The 24,941-nt window shown below is 44.6% G+C and overlaps 2 protein-coding genes across 2 annotated transcripts; both read left to right on the top strand.

Annotated features, from left to right (window-relative positions):
• The first annotated feature begins 4,611 nt into the window (after positions 1–4,611).
• On the top strand, positions 4,612–8,305 carry LOC123401610 (leucine aminopeptidase 2, chloroplastic). Its single transcript, XM_045095443.1, has 10 exons — positions 4,612–4,937; positions 5,416–5,833; positions 5,936–6,130; positions 6,220–6,445; positions 6,597–6,723; positions 6,800–6,895; positions 7,022–7,099; positions 7,509–7,569; positions 7,681–7,868; positions 7,997–8,305. Exons 1-10 carry the CDS (start codon positions 4,656–4,658, stop codon positions 8,135–8,137), a joined length of 1,812 nt encoding a protein of 603 aa, XP_044951378.1. The 5' UTR covers positions 4,612–4,655; the 3' UTR covers positions 8,138–8,305.
• A 4,976-nt stretch (positions 8,306–13,281) lies between these two features.
• Positions 13,282–16,269, top strand: LOC123404412 (T-complex protein 1 subunit delta-like). The gene is made up of 2 exons (XM_045098336.1): positions 13,282–14,504; positions 15,812–16,269. Exons 1-2 carry the CDS (start codon positions 13,282–13,284, stop codon positions 16,191–16,193), a joined length of 1,605 nt encoding a protein of 534 aa, XP_044954271.1. The 3' UTR covers positions 16,194–16,269.
• Positions 16,270–24,941: the final 8,672 nt, after the last annotated feature.

Below are 24,941 nucleotides of genomic sequence, written 5' to 3'. Positions count from 1 at the left end.
TGCCACAAGTAAGTGGTACTATCATCATTACCTCGTGTCTTTTGGCACCAATATCATGAACATGTGTAACACTACGATCGAGATTCAATAAACCATTGAAGGTGATTATTCAAGCAAATGGAGTAACCATTATTCTCTTTAAATGAATAATCGTATTGCAATAAACACGATCCAATCATGTCCATGCTTAACGCAAGCACCAAATAACAATTATTTAGGTTTAACACCAATCCCGATGGTAGAGGGAGCGTGCGACGTTTTGATCATATCAACCTTGGAAACACTTCCAACACGTATCGTCACCTCACCTTTAGCTAGTCTCCGTTTATGCCGTAGCTTTCATTTCTTGTTACTAATCACTTAGCAAACGAACCGGTATCCAATACCCTCGTGCTACTAGGAGTACTAGTAAAGTACACATCAACATCCTGTATATCAAATATACTTCTGTCGACTTTTGCCAGCCTTCTTATCTACCAAGTATCTAGAGTTGCTCCACCTCAGTGAGTGTTCCCCTCATTACAGAAGCACTTAGTCTCAGGTTTGGGTTTAATCTTGAGTCTCTTCATTAGTGCAGCAACTGTTTTGCCGTTTCACGAAGTATCCCTTCTAGCCCTTGCCTTTCTCGAAACTTAGTGGTTTTACTAACCATCAACTATTGATGCTCCTTCTTGATTTCTACTTTCGCAGTGTCAAACATCACGGATCACTCAAAGACCATTGTATCTGTCCTTGATATGTTATAGTTCATCACGAAGCTCTCACAGCTTGGTGGCAGTGACTTTGGAGAACTATCACTATCTCATCTGGAAGATTAACTCCCACTTGATTCAAGCGATTGTCGTACTCAGACAATCTGAGCACACGCTCAACGATTGAGCTTTTCTCCTTTACTTTGTGGACAAAGAATCTTGTCGGAGGTCTCGTACCTCTTAACAAGGGCACGAGCATGAAATCACAATTTCATCTCTTTAGAACATCACTTATGTTCCGTGACGTTTTAAAACGTCTTCGGCGCCTTTGCTTCTAAGCCATTAAGTATTTTGCACTGAACTATCGTGTAGTCATCAGAAACGTGTATGTCGGATGTTCACAGCATCCACAGACGACGCTCGAGGTGCAGCACACCGAGTGGTCCATTAAGGACATAAGCCTTCTGCGCAGCAACGAGGACAATCCTCTGCAAAGTTTGCTACTATCAATTTTCAACTAAATTTTCTCTAGGAACATATAAAAACAGTAGAGTTATAGCGCAAGCTACATCGTAATTCGCAAAGACCATTAGACTATGTTCATGACAATTAGTTCAATTAATCATATTACTTAAGAACTCCCACTCAAAAAGTACATCTCTCTAGTCATTTGAGTGGTACATGATCCAAATCCATTATCTTAAGTCCGATCATCACGTGAGTCGAGAATAGTTTCAGTGGTAAGCATCTCTATGCTAATCATATCAACAATACGATTCATGCTCGACCTTTCGGTCTCATGTGTTCCGAGGCCATGTCTGCACATGCTAGGCTCGTCAAGCTTAATCCGAGTGTTCCGCGTGTGCAACTGTTTTGCACCCGTTGTATGTGAACGTTGAGTCTATCACACCCGATCATCACGTGGTGTCTCGAAACAAAGAACTGTCGCAACGGTGCACAGTCGGGGAGAACACAATTTCGTCTTGAAATTTTAGTGAGATATCACCTCATAATGCTACCGTCGTTCTAAGCAAGATAAGGTGCAAAAAAGGATTAACATCACATGCAATTCATAAGTGACATGATATGGCCATCATCACGTGCTTCTTGATCTCCATCACCAAAGCACCGGCACGATCTTCTTGTCACCGGCGTCACACCATGATCTCCATCAACGTGTCGCCATCGGGGTTGTCGTGCTACTCATGCTATTACTACTAAAGCTACGTCCTACCAATATAGTAAACGCATCTGCAAGCACAAACATTAGTTTAAAGACAACCCTATGGCTCCTGCCGGTTGCCGTACCATCGACGTGCAAGTTGATATTATCTATTACAACATGATCATCTCATACATCCAATATATCACATCACATCGTTGGCCATATCACATCACAAGCATACCCTGCAAAAACAAGTTAGACGTCCTCTAATTTTGTTGTTGCATGTTTTACGTGGTGACCATGGGTATCTAGTAGGATCGCATCTTACTTACGCAAACACCACAACGGAGATATATGAATTGCTATTTAACCTTATACAAGGACCTCCTCGGTCAAATCCGATTCAACTAAAGTTGGAGAAACTGACACTTGCAAGTCATCTTTGAGCAACGGGGTTACTCGTAGCGATGAAACCAGTCTCTCGTAAGCGTACGAGTAATGTTGGTCCAAGCCGCTTCAATCCAACAATACCGCGGAATCAAGAAAAGACTAAGGAGTGCAGCAAAACACACATCACCGCTCACAAAAACTTTCGTGTTCTACTCGAGAAGACATCTACGCATGAACCTGGCTCTGATACCACTGTTGGGGAACGTCGCACGGGAAACAAAATTTTTCCTACGCGCACGAAGACATATCATGGTGATGTCCATCTACGAGAGGGGATTTCCGATCTACGTACCCTTGTAGATCGCACAGCAGAAGCGTTAAGAAACGCGATTGATGTAGTGGAACGTCCTCACGTCCCTCGATCCGCCCCGCGAACCGTCCCACGAACCGTCCCGCGATCCGTCCCACGAACCGTCCCGCGATCCGTCCCACGATCCGCTCCGATCTAGTGCCGAACGGACGGCACCTCCGTGTTCAGCACACGTACAGCTCGACGATGATCTCGGCCTTCTTGATCCAGCAAGAGAGACGGAGAGGTAGATGAGTTCTCCAGCAGCGTGAGGGCGCTTCGGAGGTTGGTGGTGATCTAATCTCAGCAGGGCTCCGCCCGAGCTCCGTAGAAACGCGATCTAGAGGTAAAACCGTGGAGGTATGTGGTCGGGCTGCCGTGGCAAAAGTTGTCTCAAATCAGCCCTAAAACCTCCGTATATATAGGGGGAAGAGGGGGAGCCTTGCCTTGGGGTCCAAGGACCCCCAAGGGGGTCGGCCGAGCCAAGGGGGGGGGGAGTCCTCCCCTTCCAAACCGAATCCAACTAGGTTTGGAAGGAGGAGTCCTTCCCCTTTTTCCCACCTCCTTTTTTTTTCTCTTTGATTTTCTTCCTATGGCGCATAGGGCCTTCTTGGGCTGTCCCACCAGCCCACTAAGGGCTGGTGCGCCACCCCCAAGGCCTATGGGCTTCCCCGGGGTGGGTTGCTCCCTCACATCGCTGACGCGCCCCGGGCCCCGCTGCGCTGACCACTCTGTCGGTTTGTCGGCCACTCGGCCCCATCGCCCAAGCGCGCCGCACTGCCACCCCCCTCGGTCGCTCCCCGCTGACTCGCTGAGCGCTGAATCGCTGGTCGCTCTCCCTCCTAATCGTGCCGTGCCGGCCTGGCACGCGGGCTCGGGGTGACGGCCCGGGCACGGCCCATGGCGTGCTCGAGCCTGGCTCGGGCAAGATTAGCCCGTGCCGGACCGGGCCCGTCTCGTGCCTGGCCTGCGGGCAGGCGTGCTGGCCCGTCAGGCACGACCAGTTTGGCCAGGTTTGCTTCCATGTTATGGAGTGGAGTTTAAGCAATCCCTCTCAGCTCTTTTATAGCATATCAATCTTTGTGAACTCCTGAATAAGGTCATGGAGAAAAAATATCTACGTTCAGAATACAAACACATACCGTTAGATACATCATCTCGAAACGTAATTTTCACATTGTATATGTTCGATACTACTCGAATATATACACTTTCCCCTCTAAACTTGGTCAAAACTGCAAAGCCTGACTTTCTAAAAACAACCACTATACGCACTGCATTGTCGACCGGAGGGATTATTATGCAGGAGCTGTTTGTGTTGAATAAAGAACTCTCATATTTCCCTGGAAAAAATATATATTATTATGCAGGCTGTTTACAAAATGCGCTCCTAGTATTTTTTTAGGAAGCTACTCCATCCGTTCCGAAATTGTCTTGGATTTATCTAGATATGAATATATCAAAATACTTAAATATGGTTAGATATATTTATATCTAGACAAATCTAAGACAACAATTTAAAACGAAGGGAATATTTATTTATTTATTTAAATTTTAAAATGAAGAGAGCGCAAGCCACACGGCACTCTCACTTGCTACGGCACGCCAGGTCTACACATAATCTACATACATACATACTCCTATACTGTACGTAGGTGAAAACAAACAACTCCGATATCGTGGTCCATGGATCGCTCTCTCCCGTAAAACAAACAAAAAGAAGGGGAGCCAATAAAAAAGCGCTCTCATCCATTCCAGACTCCTCGACCTCCACGCTATCCATCCTCCCACACCAGTCCAGTCCTCGAGCGACGAACAACATTGCCCGCCACCAACGCGGCCCACGCGCAAGCCCAAAACCTCTCACCGACCAGTGGCCCCGCGCCGCTCCCGTCCCCACCCGCCGGCCTCAGCAGCGCGACCACCCGGGCAGGCCTCCGCGTGGGCGTAGCCGGCCGTCCCGGGAGAGGATGACGCATGCTACAAGGGACCCGACCTGATCGGACGGCTGGCAACGCGACCGCGGCCGATATATACCTCGCCCCCCCGCCCCGCTCCAATGGCGTCCGCCGCATCCACCTCCGCCACCGCCGCCGTCGCCGCCGCCGCCTCCCGCCTGCTCCTGCGCCGCGCGCCGCACCTCCTGCGCCGACTCCCCCGCGCCGCGCCGTCCGCCCGCCCCTACTGCTCCTCGTCGTCGTTCGGCGCCGCCGCCGCAGCCCCTCTCCGCCGCCCGTTCGGGCACCGCGCCAGGATGGGGCACACCTCCGCCTCCGCGTCCGCGTCCGCCGCCGTCCCCGCGCTCGGGCTCACCAAGGCCAACGCCGTGGAGCTCCCCCAGGTGCGCGCGCGTGTGTCTGCAGTAACGTTTTCCGTGCCAGCGAGTTGGATCGAGACGCTTGCTTACTTCAGTTGTAGGACTGTGGTACTGTAGAAGTAGTCCTTTCAGTTGTCGCCAGTAGATTGATCTTAGACTTTCGCTACGTAGTAGAAACTCTTACCACCTGCTAGATCGAGATCGAGTTAGTGTGCCGTGCCCCCATGGAAGATCACTTGGACGGTGTTGACGGACGCTTACACCAGCAGCAGTAGTGGTAGTAGGACTAGTCCTTTCAGTTGTTTCGAATCGATCGATCCAGACTTTTTTTTAGTCGAGTATAAACACTGATGAACTGCTAGATAGATCGGGACCAGCGTAGTCTTCTCCCACGGAAGATCTCGTCCCCATCTAGATTTTAGCATATCTGCTCTGGCGATGCAGAGTAACCGCTTTCACTGCAAGTCAGTGAGCTCAACTGTGTTCCTTCTGTGTCATGTAGGTTGCTTTCACGGGCAAGGACATTGAGTTCTCCGACTGGAAGGGCGACATCCTCGCCGTCGCGGTCACCGAGAAGGATCTGTCCAAAGGATCAGACTCCAAGTTCGAGAATGCCGTGCTAAAGAAGCTCGACGCCCAGCTCAGCGGTCTGCTCTCGGAGGCCTCGGCCGAGGAGGATTTCACCGGGAAGGCCGGGCAATCGGTGGTCCTCCGCCTCTCCGGGCAGGGTTTCAAGAGGGTGGCTCTTGTTGGTCTTGGCCAGAGCGCCCCGTCCACCGCCGCGGCTTGCCGGGGTATCGGTGAATCCGTTGCATCAGTTGCCAAGTCTGCTCAGGCTACCAGCGTCGCTATTGTTCTTGCCTCCCCCGCTGGGATCCAGGAAGGGTTCAAGCTCAACGCTGCCGCAGCAATCGCTTCCGGTACTGCGATATACTTAGTGGGCTTATACTTTTCTTTCGATAGCATAGTTATGGAAGTCGTTGACTTGATGCTGGATTGTCTTCTGCTTATTTGAATTGCAGGAACCGTGCTTGGGTTGCATGAGGACAGCAGATTCAAGGCTGAGTCGAAGAAGGTTCATCTTAAACAAGTAGACCTTATTGGACTGGGTTCTGGTTCAGAGCTGGACCAGAAACTTAAGTATGTCAATGATCTTTCCTCGGGCGTGATTTTCGGGAAAGAGCTTGTCAACGCACCTGCAAATGTCCTTACCCCTGGTCAGTAGCTCTTCACTCAATCACAGAGTTCATATATACAGCTACAGTGTTTAGTTTATTATTACAATCCTGACACCCTTCCCTTTCAGCTGTGCTTGCGGAGGAGGCATCAAAGATTGCTTCTGAATTCAGTGATGTATTCACTGCCACGATATTAGATGTAGAGAAATGCCAAGAGCTAAAGATGGGCTCCTACTTGGGAGTTGCTGCAGCTTCTGCAAATCCTCCTCACTTCATCCACTTGTGCTACAAGCCCGTTGGTGGCAATGTCAAGAGAAAGCTGGCTATTGTTGGGAAGGGGCTAACTTTTGACAGGTTTGTACCGCTAAGCATATTTTATGAATTACACTACTGTACTGGGTAGATTTGTCATCTTCAATATGCTTTGTCATGCTGGTAGAATGCAGTGATATTAATAATTCATGACTGTTAAATCTTAACACTCAATTCACCAATTTTTCTGCAGTGGAGGCTACAACATTAAGACTGGACCAGGCTGCAGTATTGAACTGATGAAGTTTGACATGGGAGGCTCTGCGGCAGTGTTTGGTGCAGCAAAAGCTTTGGCCCAAATCAAGCCTCCTGGAGTAGAGGTGCTTCAGTTTTCAGTTACTTGCATGAGCAACCTCTTTGTTTCAGTGCATTTGCTAATGATTTCCTTCCTTGCAGGTTCACTTTATTGTTGCTGCCTGTGAGAATATGATTAGTGGCACAGGAATGAGACCTGGTGACATTTTGACTGCTTCTAACGGGAAGACGATTGAGGTATGTTTCTTGTAATCATCTGAAAATAGAAGAATATGTGTGATGCTTATCCTTGTTTTCATGGTCCAGTTTGCCCACTGCTTTTGTATTCAATGTATTCATCTACACATTATTATGTTCCTTTAGGTAAATAACACTGACGCTGAAGGGAGGCTTACGCTTGCTGATGCTTTGGTCTATGCTTGTAATCAAGGTGTTGACAAGGTAATAAATTGCTTCTTTAGACATCATATTCTGTTGATACAAATTTGGCGGCTTTGATGATTTGATGTAGAGAACTTTAAGTGGAATATCAATCAGATATTGTTGTTGTAGTTGTAATGCGGATATGTTGAAAAATCTGTAGTAAAACTCATAGCCTTATTCGGCATCGAGGGGCACTACTTTATTTGCCCAGTCCACTTACAGACGTATGGTTTATCTTTTTCCATTTTTAGCTTGCCATATAAGGATTATATGCATTGCACTACACGACCTAAACAATCAATTATGCTTATCAGATCTGTTGAAAGAGAAAGATAATTTAGAACAGAGAAGTGATGTTTATTAGTTTGCTTTGAACTTTTTACTCAGTTGCCTTGCGACTTAATGTAATTATTATTATGACATGCAGATTATTGATCTGGCAACACTAACCGGTGCCTGTGTTGTTGCACTTGGGCCTAGCATTGCTGGTAAGCTCAAACACATATTTTCCTCTCAGCCAACTTCGATTTTGTGTGCTTCCAAGATGGAAATGGTGGAGTACTCCGAAGTCTTGCATACTAATGAACATGTCTCTTCAGGAATCTTCACACCAAGTGATGAACTAGCCCAAGAAGTCACTGCTGCATCTGAGTTATCGGGGGAGAAGTTCTGGAGATTGCCCATGGAGGAAAGCTACTGGGAGCAGATGAAGTCTGGTGTGGCTGACATGGTCAATACCGGCGGTCGACAGGGCGGTTCCATCACAGCTGCCCTGTTCCTGAAACAGGTATAGCATCTCTCTAGAATGACCAAAGCATCCACATGTATTTCTTGAAAAAGAAGGTCTCATCATACTTGTACCAGTTTGTCTTCCTCTGGCAGAGGTGACCGAACTTTAATGTCCTTGCATTTCAGTTTGTCGACGAGAAGGTTCAGTGGATGCACATCGACATGGCCGGCCCGGTGTGGAACGACAAGAAGCGTGCCGCGACCGGGTTCGGCGTGTCCACCCTGGTGGAGTGGGTCCTCAAGAACTCATCATCATCATCATCGTGAATGAACTTCCCCCCTGATTTCCATTGGTTCTGATAACGGCGTCAGAGATTCATCGTCTGCACCAGTGAATGAATGGTTTTTATTTGCTTTTGGCTGGCGTAAGGACTGTGGAGCGATAGAATAAGGAAGGGTTTCATGGAGGAAAATAAAGCAGCATGTCATTGAACACTTCCCTTGTCAGATTAGACTGGCGTTTCATTTCATCGTTTTCATATTGTGCCCGTGACTGGCGTGTGTTGTCATATTCTGTTGTGTCGTGCAATGCGAGCCTGCCCTCAATTGCAGCCTCTTTGAATTTTGCTTGTTGGTATGCTATGTGATTGGTTCTTTTGAACACTGCTGAACCTTTTTTTTTTTTTGAGTGTAAACACTGCTGAACCTGATGAGTAGATTTGTTGGCCGTTGTCCGTTGGTACAAGTTTTTGCCAGAACCGGTCGTCTTGGTTTAGTTGCTTGTCTCTGGTGTTGGCTATGTGTTGATGTTGCTGCTCGAGTTGAGAAACCTCTGAGCTCTGAATGCGCCTAACTCGTTCCCTGAGTATCCTCTTGGAAACCTCTGAGCTCTGATTACCTCCTGGAAAGACGGATGGATCAATGGTCGTTAAAGTCAGTGTTCGTGTAGCCAGCCACAACAAGGGTAGACTCTTAAAAGCAAGTACAATAGAGCTGAGTCAGCTGGCTATAAGGAATAAAATAGTATATTTTTGCTTAGTTGGAGGAGAGAGAAGGTAAGCGGGCTTTTAGCTAAGAGCCAGCTCTAGCACGTGCTCCTAGACACTTTGTGAGAATGAAATGTGGGTCCTATGATAAATAAGTAGTACACTCTTCTAACCAACTATTGTACATATTAGCTATAAGATGGGCTATAGGTGACATGGCATGAGCTTAGAGCCGGGCTCTACTATTGTACTTGCTCTAACTGCACTACTAGTTGCTCTTTTGGTTCCCCTCAAAAAAAAAAGTTGCTCTTTTGGTCTGATGCTTCAGAAATCAATTAAAGCAAGTACAATAGAGTTTAAAACGAATTATATTTAGAAACAAAGGGATTACGTACCAAGGATTGTACAATCATAAAAAAGACAAAAAAACCAAATTTATTTTTTTGAGTAATTGATTTTTTTAGGATTGAGATTTTCCTTTTAGACTTTTTTATTTTTTTAGGGGTGCGTATATGCAGGTGACAGCTGCATCATTCTGAGTTAATTGCAAAAGAGTGTCACAATTCGGGCCGTATTCACAAGTTGGTGCCATCTTTCAATTTTTTTGTAAATACATATCAAGATACAGGTCGTATTTTGCAGATCGCGTATTTATACGTATAGATGCTCTTTCTGACATACATGGCCCACCTGTCAGCCTCTTAAAGAAAAAACCGTCCGGACCGCTGCGGTTGGGGGGAAAACCGGCTATCTGTTTTCTCCAAACCGGCTCGCGTGTAGGCCCTCGGGAACGCCTCGCCGGCGCCGGCGTGCTGCACCGTCAGCTTCGCCGCATCGAAGGTCGTCGGCGCGCCTAGCACCTTGGCCGCCTGGACAGAGCAGGACTCTCGCATCAACAGAGCAGAGCTCCTGCTCGCCGTGGTGACGGCGGCGGAGAAGCAGAGCGCGGCGCTGCGCGACGCCATTATTGGGAATCTCGCATCAACAGCAAGCTCCTGCTCGCCGTGGCATCCCGCAGCCGCCTACTCCTGCTGCTGCGGCCAGCCGGCCGGCGAAGCTCCTTGCCTTCCTCCTCCGGTGGCTGGTGGTGCCGCGTGAAGAACGTCGGGAGCCCGGTGAAGAGCGCCGGGACGCCCTCCGTGGAGCGGAAGGAGAACCAGCCCTTCCCGTTGGGGAGCGGCGAGAGGGCGAAGAAGTGGGGGAACACGGTGGTGGCCGCGGTGAGCACGGAGCTGGTGGTGGACCCGCACTCGCTGTCCCTGAGCGACGCCGTCGACGTGTCCAGCCTCACCGACGTCTTCCGATGACCACGACCGGTGGAAGAATGGCGACTGGCGCGGTGCGGACCCGGCCTGGTGCTGCGACGACTACCGCTGCATCCTGGCGCCCCGCGGCACGCTGCTGTGCTTCGCCCCTTCCTCCTGCTCGGCTGCCGCTCTAGCGCCTCGGCGACGGCGCGCTGCCTCGGGGCGCTTTGGGACCGCGCCTTGGCCCTCGACGTCTTCGTGTTGCTCATGTAGCTCGGGAACGGCAGGTCCGACACCGCCGCCTCCGTCATGGCCGCCGACGCGTTGTGGGAGTGGGAGTGGGAGTGCGGGCTGCTGTGCGCCGTCCGAAGGACATGTGGTCGTCCACGTGCCAGTTGCTCGCCCTCGGGCTCAGCTCCGTCATGGCCGACGGCGCCGGCGAGCACCTGCCGCCGTGCTGGTGCTCGACGGAGGAGTACTGCCTGTCGCGGGAGGCGGGGTGGAGTAGCAGGGGAGATGGTGAGGAGGCGGGGGCGGGGCGGAGGAGGGAGGGGCGGTGCTGGTGGTTGCGGTGGGGTGGAGGGAGTGGCCGGCGGGGTGTGGCGGTGGTGGCGGTGAGGGGGAGGCGAGGTGGAGGAGCAGGGTGGGCTCGGTTTGGGGAAGAAGAAGGTTTTTTTTCCTGTCCGGTCAGGATGAAGAGAGAGAGTCGGTTTTTCCCGGATCGAAGCGGCCCGGACCGATTTTTCCTGTAAGAGACTGACCGATGGGCCATATATGTGAGAAAGAGCATTTATACGTAGAAATACAGGATCTGCAAAATACGACCTGTATCTCGGTACGTATTTGCAAAAAATTTGAAAGATGGCACCAACTTGTGAATAAGGCCCCAATTGTGGCACTCTCTTGCAATTAACTCCATCATTCTAGGCCCTAGAAGGAATATCCTATTTGACGCTCTTTTGCATCAGCAAACGCAACCACGCGAACGATTTTACATGGGCCGGCCCGTTAACATGTTTGGGAACCTTCTAAAGGTTTTCAACCGGTCTTTTCCGGTATTGGGAAACTTCTAGAAGGTTCACCGAACCGTTTTTATTTGTTTTCTGTTTCGAAAAATGGTCTGAATTATCAAAAAATATTCAGGATATAAAAAAAAATATTTTTTTTGTTTTCTATTTGTGTTTCAAAAATGTTCCGGAATTTGAAATTTTTTTCCGAAATTTTTAAAAATGTTCCAGATTTTCAAAAAATGTTCCGGAATTTGAAAAAAAGTTTAAGAATGTAGAAAAATGTTTCAGAAATTGAAACAATGTTTTGAAATTTGAAAAAATGTTCTGGAATTTGACAAAATGTTCCAGAATTTGAAACAATGTTCCGGAATTTTTATTAAAAGGTTTCAGATTTTCAGAAAATGTTCTGGAATATGAAAAAATGTTCCAGAATATTGAAAAAACATTCCGGAATTGCAAAAATGTTTCGTAATTTTTAGAAAAATATTCCGGAATTTGAGAAAATGTTCTATATTTTGAAAAAATATTCCGGAATTTGAGAAAATGTTCTATATTTTGAAAAAATGTTCCGGAATTTGAAAATTGTTCTAGAAAATTTTAAAATGTTTCTGAATTTGAAAAATGTTCCGGAATTTTTATAAAAAGGTTTCGGATTTTCAGGAAAATGTTCTGGAATAGAAAAATGTTCCGAAATTTTGGAAAAACGTTCCGGAATTTGAAAAAATGTTACAGAATTTAAAAAAATCTTCCGAAATTTAAGAATATTCTGTATTTTGAAAAGATGTTCTGAAATTTGAAAAAATGTATGCAAATATTCGTATTTCTGAAAAATGTTCGCTCTTTCAAAACAGTGTTTCCTATTTTCAAAAAATAATAAATAGGTCGGAAAAATGTTCCAGAAATCAAAAAGTGTTCAATGTTTTTTGAAAAAAGGTTCGCATATTTGAAAAAATCATCATGTTTTCAGAAAAATATTCAATCTCAAATGAAGTCAAATTTTTGAAATGGTTCTTCTTTTAAAAATGCACTAGCTACAGAACCATTTGCTCGCATGTATTTTTTTTGGGACTGCTAGGCATCCACCAGTGGATCTATAGTAACCATCCACCACCCTTTTAGCCGTCCAATGCATACGCGTGCACCGTTCAATCACCAGCTCGGTCGCCTCCCTCCACCACACAAAATCCTGAAACAACGCTCCAGTTGCGAAAACAAGCACGCTGCTACGTCGTCCGACTGACGTGTTAAAAAATGACTGACGGATCTTTTGCAACATAGATTATGTTGCAATTTTCTTGACAACAAAAGAGCATGTTGCGAAAACGTCCGTATATATTTTTTGCAATAGAATTTGTTATAGAATATTTTCTGCAACAAGGATCGTGTTGCAGAAAATTTTGGTCATGTTGCAAAAAACTTTTGCAACGTAGGTCGGACAGTAGAAAACTTTTGCAATAAAATATATTTGTTTCAATTTATTGAAACAGAGACCAAGTTGCAGAAACTCGTCATTACGCCTGCTTGCACTACGCGACTGTAGAAATCGACCGGCTGATGGGAAGAGTTTTCCTTGTTATATAATATTTTTCACATCAAAGATCGTGTTGCGGAAACATATGTAGAATTCTTTCTCTATAACAAAAGTCTTGTTGCATAAATATTTTGCAACCGAGTGTTTGTTGTAGATTTTTTTTTCTGCAACAATAGGATGCAAGCTAGGTGAGCGTACATATGACAAGCGTTGCACGAGCGAGAGGCGTCTGTCCTCAAGGGATTTAGATTCAGATCCTTCAACATAAGACGTGTTGCGGTACGCAATCTGCAACAAGCGTCAAGTTGCAGAATGACAAACTACATGAGTTTAAATAGGACACGCGTCGCACGAACAAGACGGCGGACGCCCGCGTGCGATCCGTCGGGTGGAGCATAACGTTTCCCATTTTTTTGACTGTATTTCCGATCTGGCGCTACAGTAAAATCGCTAATGGGCCAGCTCAGGTCTGAGTCGCCCTGTAAGGTTCCACGTCAGTCGGACGCAGAACGCGTCGTATAGGAGCTCCTCCCTAGGAGACCGACATACATGGCCACGGCTTCTACTGGGCCGGAAGTTTCGGCCCGCTCTCCTGCGATATATACCGAAACACCCCTCCCTCCAGGCCTCCATCACCTCCTCAAAAAGTATTTGTTTCAAAAACAAAACCCTCCTCTCCTCCGCTCCGCCGCGCGCCATGGCCGCTGCCGCCATTGCCGCCGCGCCGTCGGCCCGCAAGGGCGAGACCTACACAGACACCAAGCGCCGCGACGACGTCCGCGGCGCCAACATCGCGTCCGCGCGCGGGGTCGCCGACGCGGTGCGCACCTCGCTCGGCCCCCGCGGCATGGACAAGATGATCTCCTCCGGGGACCAGGAGGTGATCATCACCAACGACGGCGCCACCATCCTCTCCCGCATGTCCCTCCTCCATCCCGCCGCGCGCATGCTCGCCGAGATCTCCCGCTCCCAGGACGCGGCGGCCGGCGACGGCACCACCACCGTCGTCGTCATCGCCGGGGCCCTGCTCCGCCGCGCGCAGTCCCTCCTCGCGGCCGGCGCCCACCCCACCGCCGCCGCCGACTCCCTCCACCGCCTCGCGGCCCGCGCCGTCGACGTCCTCGAGGGCATGGCCATCCCCGTCGAGCTCGCCGATCGGGACTCCCTTGTCAAATCCGCCTCCACCGCGCTCAGCTCCAAGGTCGTCTCCCAGTACTCAGGCCTCCTCGCCCCGCTCGCTGTTGACGCCGCCCTCTCCGTCGTCGATCCTGCCCACCCGGAGCTCCTTGATCTTCGTGACATCCGCATCATAAAGAAGCTCGGCGGCACCGTCGACGATACTGAGCTTGTCCGCGGCCTTATCTTTGACAAGAAGGCCAGCCATGCCGCCGGAGGGCCATCTAGGATCGACAATGCCAAGATTGCTGTCATCCAGTTTCAGATCGCACCGCCCAAGACTGATATTGAGCAGAGCGTCATCGTCCCGGACCATGCGCAGATGGACCGCATTCTCCGTGAGGAGCGGAATTACGTCCTAGGGATGGTTAAGAAGATCAAGGCGTCTGGATGCAATGTCCTCCTCATCCAGAAGAGCATCTTGCGTGACGCGGTGACCGAGTTGTCGCTGCATTATCTGGCAAAGGCGAAGATTCTGGTGGTCAAGGATGTAGAGAGGGACGAGATTGACTTCATCACCAAGACTCTCAACTGCCTGCCAATTGCCAACATTGAGCACTTCCGCGAGGATAAACTTGGGCATGCTGATGTTGTCGAGGAAGTGTCTGCTGGAGATGGCAAGATCGTCAAGATCACCGGTATCAGGGACATGGGGAGGACTGCGACTGTGCTTGTCCGTGGGTCCAACCAGTTGGTTATAGATGAAGCTGATCGCAGTCTCCACGATGCCCTATGTGTCATCAGGTAATTTGACTTCCACTGAAACAATCTTCTCTGTTTTATGATTGAAAGGTTCTCGATTGTAGGCCTGCTTTTCTAGGTCATTTTAATATGGTGATTTGGGTGAAATATTAATCCTCTTAACCATCTCTAGATTTAAGTTACTTTACGTCATTTAACTTAAATCTGCGTATCAATGTGTAATTTTTAGTTAATTGCAGTCTATTAAGACCATACGATCATACTCCTAATTTTCTATTGGGGCTGTTCATTGCAGTAAATTGTTACGTGTTACATAAACGAACATATGTTCTGCTATAATCTGTTTATTTATGTTCAACCAGTGACGAATCTAGTAGGGGGGCTTTAACAGGCTTAAGCCCCCCCTCTAGCACTACCAAATTAGTTTTTAATACTAATGTCAAGGCTCAACCTAGACTTACTAGCCCAGCCCAACACATGTTAGCACTACACAGGCAGTTCCGCCTCTCCTCCAACTTTTTTCTAGATTCGCCACTGCGTTCAACAACATTGTTTCATTAGTTTAAACTGTGTAGGTTGGTTTGTAAGTCTTATAGGAGTCATGTCCTTGTTGTAATACAAGCTTGTTGTAGTGTATACGCTTCATACCACTAGTTGTATGTGTGTGGTTACACTGCATCCTTTTAAAAGGAAATCCTGGTGAGAGCTAGTAGCTAGCTCCAACACCTCTTACTGCCTTAATGCTTGTGATTTTCAACACTGCCACAGTAGTAGGCTTTGGTATAATCGTTGCATAACAATTTGTGGGTACACACGTCAGATCTTATGAAATTTGATAATATTTTCTGAGCAAACTATTTATGTCCTCTAATTGCAATGACTGACCATTTTAAGGAAATCCATGTGCGAAGTCTAGATGTGAGAATATGGATATGTTGGGCTGGTAGGACTAACCTTACAACTTCTGTTGATTCATAATAATGATGGTTGCTTCTGTCTGACTTTTACTTAAGAAACAACTGCTTGGAGGTCTTGTTTGCCCAAATATGGGCAGCCTGCCCTCCTGGTCCGTATGGACTTGTGGGCATAAGTATAGTGACAGTTAAAATAAGTATGTGCCTTTTGCATAAGTAGGCATGTATGCTCATGAAATGACCATTCTTGCTCATGGTGTATTTCATGGTGTATTTCATGGTGTAGTGACCATTCTTGCATTGACATTCTAGTCTAGTTCTCTCCAACTACAAGTATTTAGGTACAGAGGGAGTAGTATTTATCGTGTTGCATCTTAACCTACAATTTATTTTTTCTTCAGTGTTTTGATCCTGTTCATGCTTGTTTTTATGAAGGTGCTTGGTGAACAAGAGGTTTTTAATTGCTGGTGGCGGTGCTCCTGAAATAGAAATGTCAATGCAACTGGCTGCCTGGTCAAAGGAGCTCCATGGGATGGAGAGTTACTGCATCAAGGAGTTTGCTGATGCACTCGAGGTCATCCCTTACACATTGGCAGAGAATGCAGGGCTCAACCCAATCGCCATTGTTACTGAGCTAAGGAACCGTCATGCCAAGGGTGAGAAGAACACGGGCATCAACGTGAGAAAAGGCCAGATCACAAACATCCTGGAGGAGAATGTCGTGCAGCCGTTGCTTGTGAGCACGAGCGCCATCTCACTGGCGTGCGAGTGCGTTAGAATGATCTTGAAGATTGATGATATAGTCACTGTAAGGTAAATTAGGGCTGTATTGTTATGTGTGGGGGAACGAACAAGTCCCTCGTCTTCTTCCTCGATTAGTTTGTGGTTCTGACCGCCTGCAGTAGAAACCAAATTGAACTGATGTGTAAGCTTGCAGTATAAACCAAAGCGAACTTATCTTCTTTCTCTGAATATGTATGCCTTGGTTTGACATTTAGATATAACAGTTCTGAAAATTAGACATTGTTCTGAAAATTATATACTGTTGAATTTAGGAAAAGCTACAGCAAGCAATCGTAGCTAACTGGTAGTATGGATTCCCATGGTTTATCAGAAGTATTTTCATAGCTAGCTGGTCACTTGTCGGAGGACAGTAACTATTCTTGATCAAGTCATTTTTCAGTGTATCATGTTTGAGCTCACTAATGGTGATGTAGTCAACATATATCTCTTGTGCTCCTGTCAGCTAAACTGTTCACGCCGAGGGCTTTATGTATGGATGATCATTCTTTTCACTTTCTCTGTATCTTCTACCTTTTGTTAACCAAAAGATCTCTGCTCATGTTCTGAAACTGTACAAAACTGTTGTCAGTTTGTTAACTGAAAAACTGCTGCTTATCTCAGTAGTAAAACTGCTACTGTTTGTGAACCGACTGAAAAACAACCTACACTCTGTAGGTTATACTAGCAAAGAGGCCCGTGTGTTGCAACGGGAGAAAAAAACCACCATCTTCAATGGTAATGACCATATTATGTTCATATCTGATTTCGAAAACTTGTTCACAAATGCAAGAAAATATTTTTATTTTATTTTATTCACAATTCACAAGTTGAAACATTTTTCGAAAACTTGGTAACTCAAAGAATTATTCTGAATTTCAAGAAACATTTTTAAAAATATAGTATAATATTCCGATCCACCATCACAATTAATTTTTCAAAATTCACTCAGGTATATAATCTGAAAGACTCAGAAGCATTACTATTGAACTGCATACATTCGATCATTTGTAAACATTTTTACAAATTTGGGAACATTTTTAAAATCATTACAAACTGTTTTCAAGTATTTTCTTGGGAATTGGCGAATAATTCATTTTTTGAATTATCCAACATTTTTTTAATTGCATTAAAGAAATTGCTAAACATGATGGACTTTTTTTATTCACGAATGTTTTCTCCAAAATTACGATTTTTTAATATGCAAACATTTTTACAAAAATCCCGAACAACTTTTGAATTCGCAAACATTTTATATTTATCAAACATTTATGTAAATATTTTTTTTAATTTCGAAAGTTTTTTGATTTATTTGAATTAGAAAAAAATAAAAAGTAACATGTATATATTAATTAAAAAACTAAAAAAACAGGCCCCTGCCCATGGGCTGGCCCAAATGGGTGTGCTGTTTATTTTCCAACGAGCAGAGCGTAGTATAGCTGGTCCCTATGCTTGGGCCGGCCCATGCGAGGATTACCTGCAAAACGTTTTTTATAACTTGTAGGTGGCATTGGTGGGTAATATTAGAGAATTCTGGAGGCAATTTTAATGACGTATCACAGAAGCAATATGTGCTTTATTAGTAGGGATAGACTAGCAAAACGGCCCGTGTGTTGCAACGGGAGAAAAGAAATCCTATTCTCTAATGGCAATGACCATATTTTACTGCATCATCGAGATACACAATCACTTTCATGTTCATGAAATCGTAAACAATTTTTGAAAATCATGGACATATTTGAAATCGTGAACTCAATTCACGAACATTTTCTTAACCACAACAAAATATTTTTTGGCTGAGCAAACTGCATTAATGGACCATGTGTGAGCTAGATTGATGAATGATATGTCTCACTTTGACCTACCATAGCGGTGTTTTTCATAACCAGTAAAAACCAACTAGTAGAAAAAGGGTCTTTCGGCCGAGGGCCGAAAGACTATTAGTCCCGGTTCAAACCAAAACCGGGACCAATACCAGGCATTGGTCCCGGTTCGGTTCATCTCATTAGTCCCGGTTCGGGGCAAAAACCGGGACTAACGATCCAACGACGGCCACGTGGCGTGCCGCGGAATGACGTGGCGTGCCGAGGATCATTAGTCCCAGTTTGTGGCACGAACCGGGACTAAAGGGTGTGCTATTAGTCCCGGTTTTAGATAAAAACCGAGACTAAAGTGTTGCCTATATAAACCCTCGCCCGTGCCCACCCTCTCCTGTGTTTTTGGGCGTTGAGGTGTGAGCATGCATGCCATGCTCTTGCCACTCTAGTTCATGCACATGAGGTGTTCGATGAAATGCCCGAGCCACCATATATGAGAGAAGAAGAATGCCGACTGTTGTTTTGGGGGTCGCTTCTCCTTCTTCTCCTTGTGCTAGACATTTGTTATGCACTAGGGAAAGAAGGAGTAGCGACCACCATCGACGATCGAAAAATCAGGTGAGGGAGTGTCCACAATATATGAGAGAAGAAGAATGTCGACTGTGCTTGTGGGGGTCGCTTCTCCTTCTTCTCCTTGTGCTAGATATTTGTTATGCACTACGGGAAGAAGGAGTAGCGACCATCATCGACGGTCGAAAAATCAGGTGAGGGAGTGTCCACCATATATGAGAGAAGAAGAATGCTGACTGTTGTTGTGGGGGTCGCTTCTCCTTCTTCTCCTTGCGCTAGACATTTGTTATGCACTAGGGGAAGAAGAAGTAGCGACCACCATCGACGATCGAAAAATCAGGTGAGGGAGTGTCCATCATATATGAGAGAAGAAGAATGTCGAGTGTTGTTGTGGGGGTCGCTTCTCCTTCTTTTCCTTGTGCTAGATATTTGTTATGCACTAGGGGAAGGAGTAGAGACCATCATCGACAGTCGAAAAATCAGGTGAGGGAGTGTCCATCATATATGAGAGAAGAAGAATGCCGACTGTTGTTGTGGGGGTCGCTTCTCCTTCTTCTCCTTGTGCTAGATATTTGTTATGCATTAGGAGAAGTAGGAGTAGCGACCATCATCGATGGTCGAAAAATCAGGTGAGGGAGTGTTCACCATATACGAGAGAAGAAGAATGCCGACTGTTGTTGTGGGGGTCACTTCTCCTTCTTCTCTTTGTGCTAGATATTTGTTATGCACTAGGGGAAGAAGGAGTAGCGACCATCATCGACGGTCGAAAAATCAGGTGAGTGAGTGTCCACCATATATGAGAGAAGAAGAATGATGACTATTGTTGTGGGGGTCGCTTTTCCTTCTTCTCCTCATGCTAGATATTTGTTATGCACTAGGGGAAGTAGGAGTAGCGACCATCGTCGACGGTCGAAAAATCAGGTGAGGGAGTGTCGACCATATATGAGAGAAGAAGAATGCTGATTGTTGTTGTGGGGGTCGCTCTTCCTTCTTCTCCTTGTGCTAGATATTTGTTATGCACTAGGGGAAGTAGGAGTAGCGACCATCATCGACGGTCGAAAAATCAGGTGAGGGAATATCCACCATATATGAGAGAAGAAGAATGTCGATTGTTGTTGTGGGGGTCACTTTTCCTTCTTCTCCTTGTGCTAGATGAGTTCAAATAAGTTCAAAAAAATGAAATCCCTTTGTAACAGATGAGTTATCGTTCGAAACCCTGATACTTTGAGAGAGATTGTCCGTTTTGTACACGAAGTGCATCCAGTTTTTGTCGTAACCCTCTCAACTTATTAGCACATGCTATGTGGGTGAAATGATGATACCATGCCAACTTTCAACATTTTGAGAGTTTATTTGTAGTGCTTTTCAATTTCAGGGTCAACTAGCTCAAAAAAATAAAGTAAATGCACGAAAAATACCAAATGAAGTCATAAATTGTTGAAAATTTGTGATGTGCCTTTGAATGGTGCATTTTGAACACATAAAAAGTATGGAGTTCAAATAAGTTTTAAAAAAATGAAATCCCTTTGTAACAGATGAGTTCTCGTTCGAAACCCTCATATTTCGAGAGAGATTGTCCGTTTTGTACACGAAGTGCATCCAGTTTTTGTCGTAACCATCCCAACTTTTTAGCACATGCTATGTGGGTGAAATGATGATAACATGCCAATTTTCAACATTTTCAGAGTTCATTTGTAGTGCTTTTCAATTTCAGGGTCAATAAAGTAAATGCACGAAAAATACCAAATGAAGTCAGAAATTGTTGAAAATTTGTGATGTGCCTTTGAATGGTGCATTTTGAACACATAAAAAGTATGGAGTTCAAATAAGTTCAAAAAAATGAAATCCCTTTGTAACACATTAGTTCTCGTTCGAAACCCTGACAATTTGAAAGAGATTGTTCGTTTTGTACACGAAGTGCATCCAGTTTTTATCGTAACCCTCTCAACTTTTTAGCACATGCTATGTGGGTGAAATGATGATATCATGCCAACTTTCAACATTTTCAGAGTTTATTTGTAGTGCTTTTCAATTTTATGGTCAACTAGCTCAAAAAAATAAAGTAAATGCACGAAAAAATAATCAACTAAAATTATAAAAATGCTTATTTGTTAAAAAGAATCAAGTAAAACATTAACTAAAAATCAACTAAAAAATCAACTAAAAAGAATTTTCATAAAGTTTTTTGGATAAAATCTTTAATAGAAAACTAAAATAGAAGAAAAAAATGAAAGTAAAGTTATTCACAAATTTTAAAGAATTCAAATTTGAAAACTAAATATTTAGTTGAGTAGAAAAAACAAAATAAATAAAGCAAATAACAAAAAAAAAATAATGGAAAAAATTGAAACTATATGAGAATTTATATAGAAAATTCAACCTAAATTCAAAGTGAGATCACTTTCCAAAGTGACCTCACTTTGAATTTAGGTTGAATTTTCTCCATAATTTCAAATATATTTTCAATTTTTAAATTTACAGCGAGTTTAGGCCCGTAAACCTGCTTTAGAGAGGAGCTTGACACGGTTGGGACAGCGGGGCTTATAAACCAGTCGCGGCTCGTCTCGACAAGCGAGGTGGGACTAAACTTTGGAATGCTGCCAGCCCAGGCCTTTAGTCCCGGTTCGTGGCACGAACCGTGACTAAAGACCCCCTTTAGTCCCGGGTCGAGCCACAATCCGGGACTAAAGACCCCTTTTCGGAGGGTCTTTAGTCCCGGATCGTGGCTCGACCCGGGACTAAAGGGGGTCTTTAGTCACGGTTCGTGCCACGAACCGGGACCAAAGCTCCGCCTATATAGGCGGTAGTTGGAAATTTGTGATGTCCAAATCGCGGTTTCCATCTTCTTCCTCCTCTCGCGCGCGACGCGGAAGAACCCTCGATCGACGCCGACTCTTCCCCGACGCCGTCGCCGTCTTCGCGCTCCTCCCCGCCGCCGCCTCCCTCGCCGTCAATGTTACCGTTGTCGCCGCCGCCTCCCTCGCCGTTGCCGCCGCCCCCTTCCCTCCCGCAGTAAGCCCCCTTCCCCCTCTCCCGCTCCGGTAAGCCGGCCGGTCCCCTCGCTCCCCCTCGCGCTCCGGTAAGCCCACTCCCTCCAAGCGCCGCCGCCCCTCCCCTCCCGCTCTAGCACCCCAAGGCTGCTGCCATTTAGATTTGGGCCATCGATCGATTCAGGCTTGCTAGAACAAATTGAAATAATGGAAATTGAGATGCATATGTGTTAATAAGAAAATCAAGATATATATGTTTGTTGAAGATCTTTTGATGTGCTAACTAGAAAGAAGGAAAAAAAATCCTGTTTGTAAATTTCATGTAAGTAGGCACACATTAGGTTTGAATTAGACAACCAATGGTTTATTTAAACTTTGGAGAGGAAAAAGGCACATATATACATATATCACCAACCTACAAATATCATCCTTTTGTTGGTGTTAATATAATGCATAAAACAATAGTTAGTTTCTCACTTTTGCTTGCTAAATTGTGCTAAGTTTTGTCGGAATGTCCGAGTGGCCTAGCTAGCTATGTTTATATATATATATAGATGTTCAATTATTTCTATATATATAGTGTCACGATTGTTGTTTACACACATTTACCATATTAAAACAGGAAATGTCTGACGATGGATATTGGGAGTGTGAGTATTGCGACGACTGTCGGGGTATGTGCGACACGCCTCACCTGCAAGACGATAGGTTCTTCAGCATGAAGCTTGACGAGAATGGAGATATGTACCTCCCTTGCCATGCAAGAGGATATGTGTTGGAGAGGTCCGGTTTCGAAGACCACGAGAGAATTGAGACAAGGAGCGCTAACCTGAGGACTATACATGGTCATACATTTGATATCCAAGTATTTAATTCAGTTTTTCAAACAGAATTTGGGTGCCCAAAGTGGGAAGATTTTTGCAAGGCATATGGACTTCACGAGGGTATGGAAATCACCTTCGATCTTCGTCCTGAAGATAATATGCGAGACAACATCGATATTTGGGTGGTTGTCGATGATATGCTTCCTGTTTTACCTCCATGTGAGTTTCTCAACCATATTTGTAGTAATTTGCATTTATATTTAGAAATAGTTGGTGTCAACCTATTTTCTCTATATTTATTTCCCAATTGAATTTGAAGTTTTTAGCAAGTTATACACATATCTTCTGAATATTGTAACAAATTATAAGAATATTTAGGAACACTAACATTTTAATTTTATCCAGTGGTATCGGCATAACACCTTAACACCGGTATCACTAAATATTCTTCGCAAAAGTTGATCTAATTGTTTGATCCTGAAAATAACTACACGTAGAGGTTTAGATTTCTCACGGGAATTGTATTCTGTAGTAAGAGAGTCCTCTCGCAATTTACATGTCATGTGATGTTCATCGTCTATTAAAAGATTTGTTTGGTGCTCAATATTATGAAACGACTGGGAAGTTGAGCTGCACTACCGGTCCAAATATATAGTTCCAATAAGAAATGACCATTAATTCCACCGAATAACGAGTGATATGCCCTGAAAATTGAACAATTGAAAACTTTGGCCACACGTTGCAGGTTCATAGATATTGGTCCATAGTTACTACTGTACGAAATAATTGTCTCATGTTACATGTTGTACAACAACAACAACACATTGTGCTTAGGGACGTGGAAACTTCTAGATGCTATTATAGACCAACAACTCACCATCGTAATATGAAGAAACTCCCTATATAGGTCGATGAAAAGGGATGCTCTAACTTCTTAGTTTGGACACCGGCTTGAGTGGCGGAGGATGTCATCACTCGTCGGGATGCAACCAACTAACTAGAGTAACACATGACAAGATTATTGAAAATCGTCATGGACTTGTCATTAACAAGGAACATAAATAGCTGGTACAAACGTTTTAGACTAGGATTGTACTGGATGCGTACGCAACATCTAGTCGTGTTTAATACCATAATTAAGTTTGCAGTTGTATGGACTCTTAGGCTGAAGAGAATAATTAGTTGCCGGACCGATAGTGAATCATGAAATTGTCCTTTGAATGATCGTAGTACATGTGTGGTCGTTTTGAATGGTTTATATATATAATGCCCACATTGTGTGGAACTGTTTCAAGCTCAAGGTGTACTATTACAAAATTGAATTTGATGTTTTAACAAGTTATACTCATATCTTATGGACATCTACAAAATTTCTAAGTGTTTTTGAAACATTAAATTATTACAAAATTTGGGTGATTGACGATGATATGCTTCCTGTTTTACCTCCATGTGAGTTTCTCAATCATATTTGTCAAGTAATTTGCATTTATATTTAGAAATAGTTGGTGTTCATCCATATAATAAATTTGTTAAATTATAATTTACAACTTATTTCGTTGCTTGACTGAATCACAGAAGTTAATTGACACGACAAACTACACATATGGATCACATCTAACTTGAAAGGAGAAGGATGTTCTTCTCCACTTTCTTGTTGCTGGTGTTCTGGTTTCTAGGGATACCTTCCCGTATAATTTTGGAATTGGCCAAAGTTATTCATTTTACATGCCACTAGTGCATAGGTTGAGGCCGGATGACATTCGCCGAAATGTCTTGATAAGAGTTTCCTAATTAAGTACATTCTACTATTGCATAAATGGTGTTGATTACATTGCTAACTAGGTTATTATTATGTCTTCAACAACAACTGCCACATGATGTAGTGCCTCTGTTGATGCACCCATAAGGTCAAATGAAAATTAGAAGCCCGCTGAGGGCTGAGTTCGATGCTTCATACTCGAGTAACCTGAAATCAAGATAAAAAAGGCTCCAAATTGAAGCATGGAGAGAAATAAAGAAGGTTCACAACCCACAAGCCGGAGACCGTTGGATCTCCGTGATTCATCATGGAGACATAGGTGTTATTCTGTTTTATGACATTATATCTAAGAGCGAGGACTAGGTCTTATGAGAGACAAGTTATTCTGGTTTATATTATTACTTGACATGATCGATTAGGATGCATGCATATATGCATGATGACTATATATATATATATATTATGATGTTTCTCTGTTTTATTTTATGTGTATCATATGATAACTTGATACATGATTAAGATGATGATGAGTTGTTAGATGATCGATTAGAATACTATTGCCATTCGACGGAAATGATATGAAATGATATAGTGTAAAAAAGATGCATATATGTGCATGTAACTCGTGTCTACATTTTGTAAATATGTTCGACAAAGCACGCCGGATGAGATGGTGTAATATATTCGTGACAATGTCCAATATATATGTAACAAATAAATGAGAAAATAGGGGGCAGCAAAATAGCCTATCCAATTTAGTGCAAAACCCTAAATCCAAAAATTGCTAAAAAACAGCGATGAAATAGCCTCAGTTTGTAATATGAA

This window comes from Hordeum vulgare, chromosome 6H, assembly GCF_904849725.1.
Source record: "Hordeum vulgare subsp. vulgare chromosome 6H, MorexV3_pseudomolecules_assembly, whole genome shotgun sequence".
Classification (NCBI taxonomy): Eukaryota; Viridiplantae; Streptophyta; class Magnoliopsida; order Poales; family Poaceae; genus Hordeum; species Hordeum vulgare.
The sequence above is the reverse complement of the archived record's forward strand: the minus strand, read 5'-3'. Positions and strand labels throughout refer to the sequence as shown.

What these genes read in the sequence shown, in the direction of transcription:
- LOC123401610 (XM_045095443.1), top strand. Translation starts at nt 4,656, where the DNA reads ATGGCGTCCGCCGCATCCACCTCCGCCACCGCCGCCGTCGCCGCCGCC. An exon ending in AAGGGGCTAACTTTTGACAG is followed by an intron (nt 6,446 to 6,596) that starts GTTTGTACCGCT and finishes ATTTTTCTGCAG; the next exon opens with TGGAGGCTACAACATTAAGA. An exon ending in GTAATCAAGGTGTTGACAAG is followed by an intron (nt 7,100 to 7,508) that starts GTAATAAATTGC and finishes TATGACATGCAG; the next exon opens with ATTATTGATCTGGCAACACT.
- LOC123404412 (XM_045098336.1), top strand. Translation starts at nt 13,282, where the DNA reads ATGGCCGCTGCCGCCATTGCCGCCGCGCCGTCGGCCCGCAAGGGCGAG. An exon ending in GATGCCCTATGTGTCATCAG is followed by an intron (nt 14,505 to 15,811) that starts GTAATTTGACTT and finishes GTTTTTATGAAG; the next exon opens with GTGCTTGGTGAACAAGAGGT.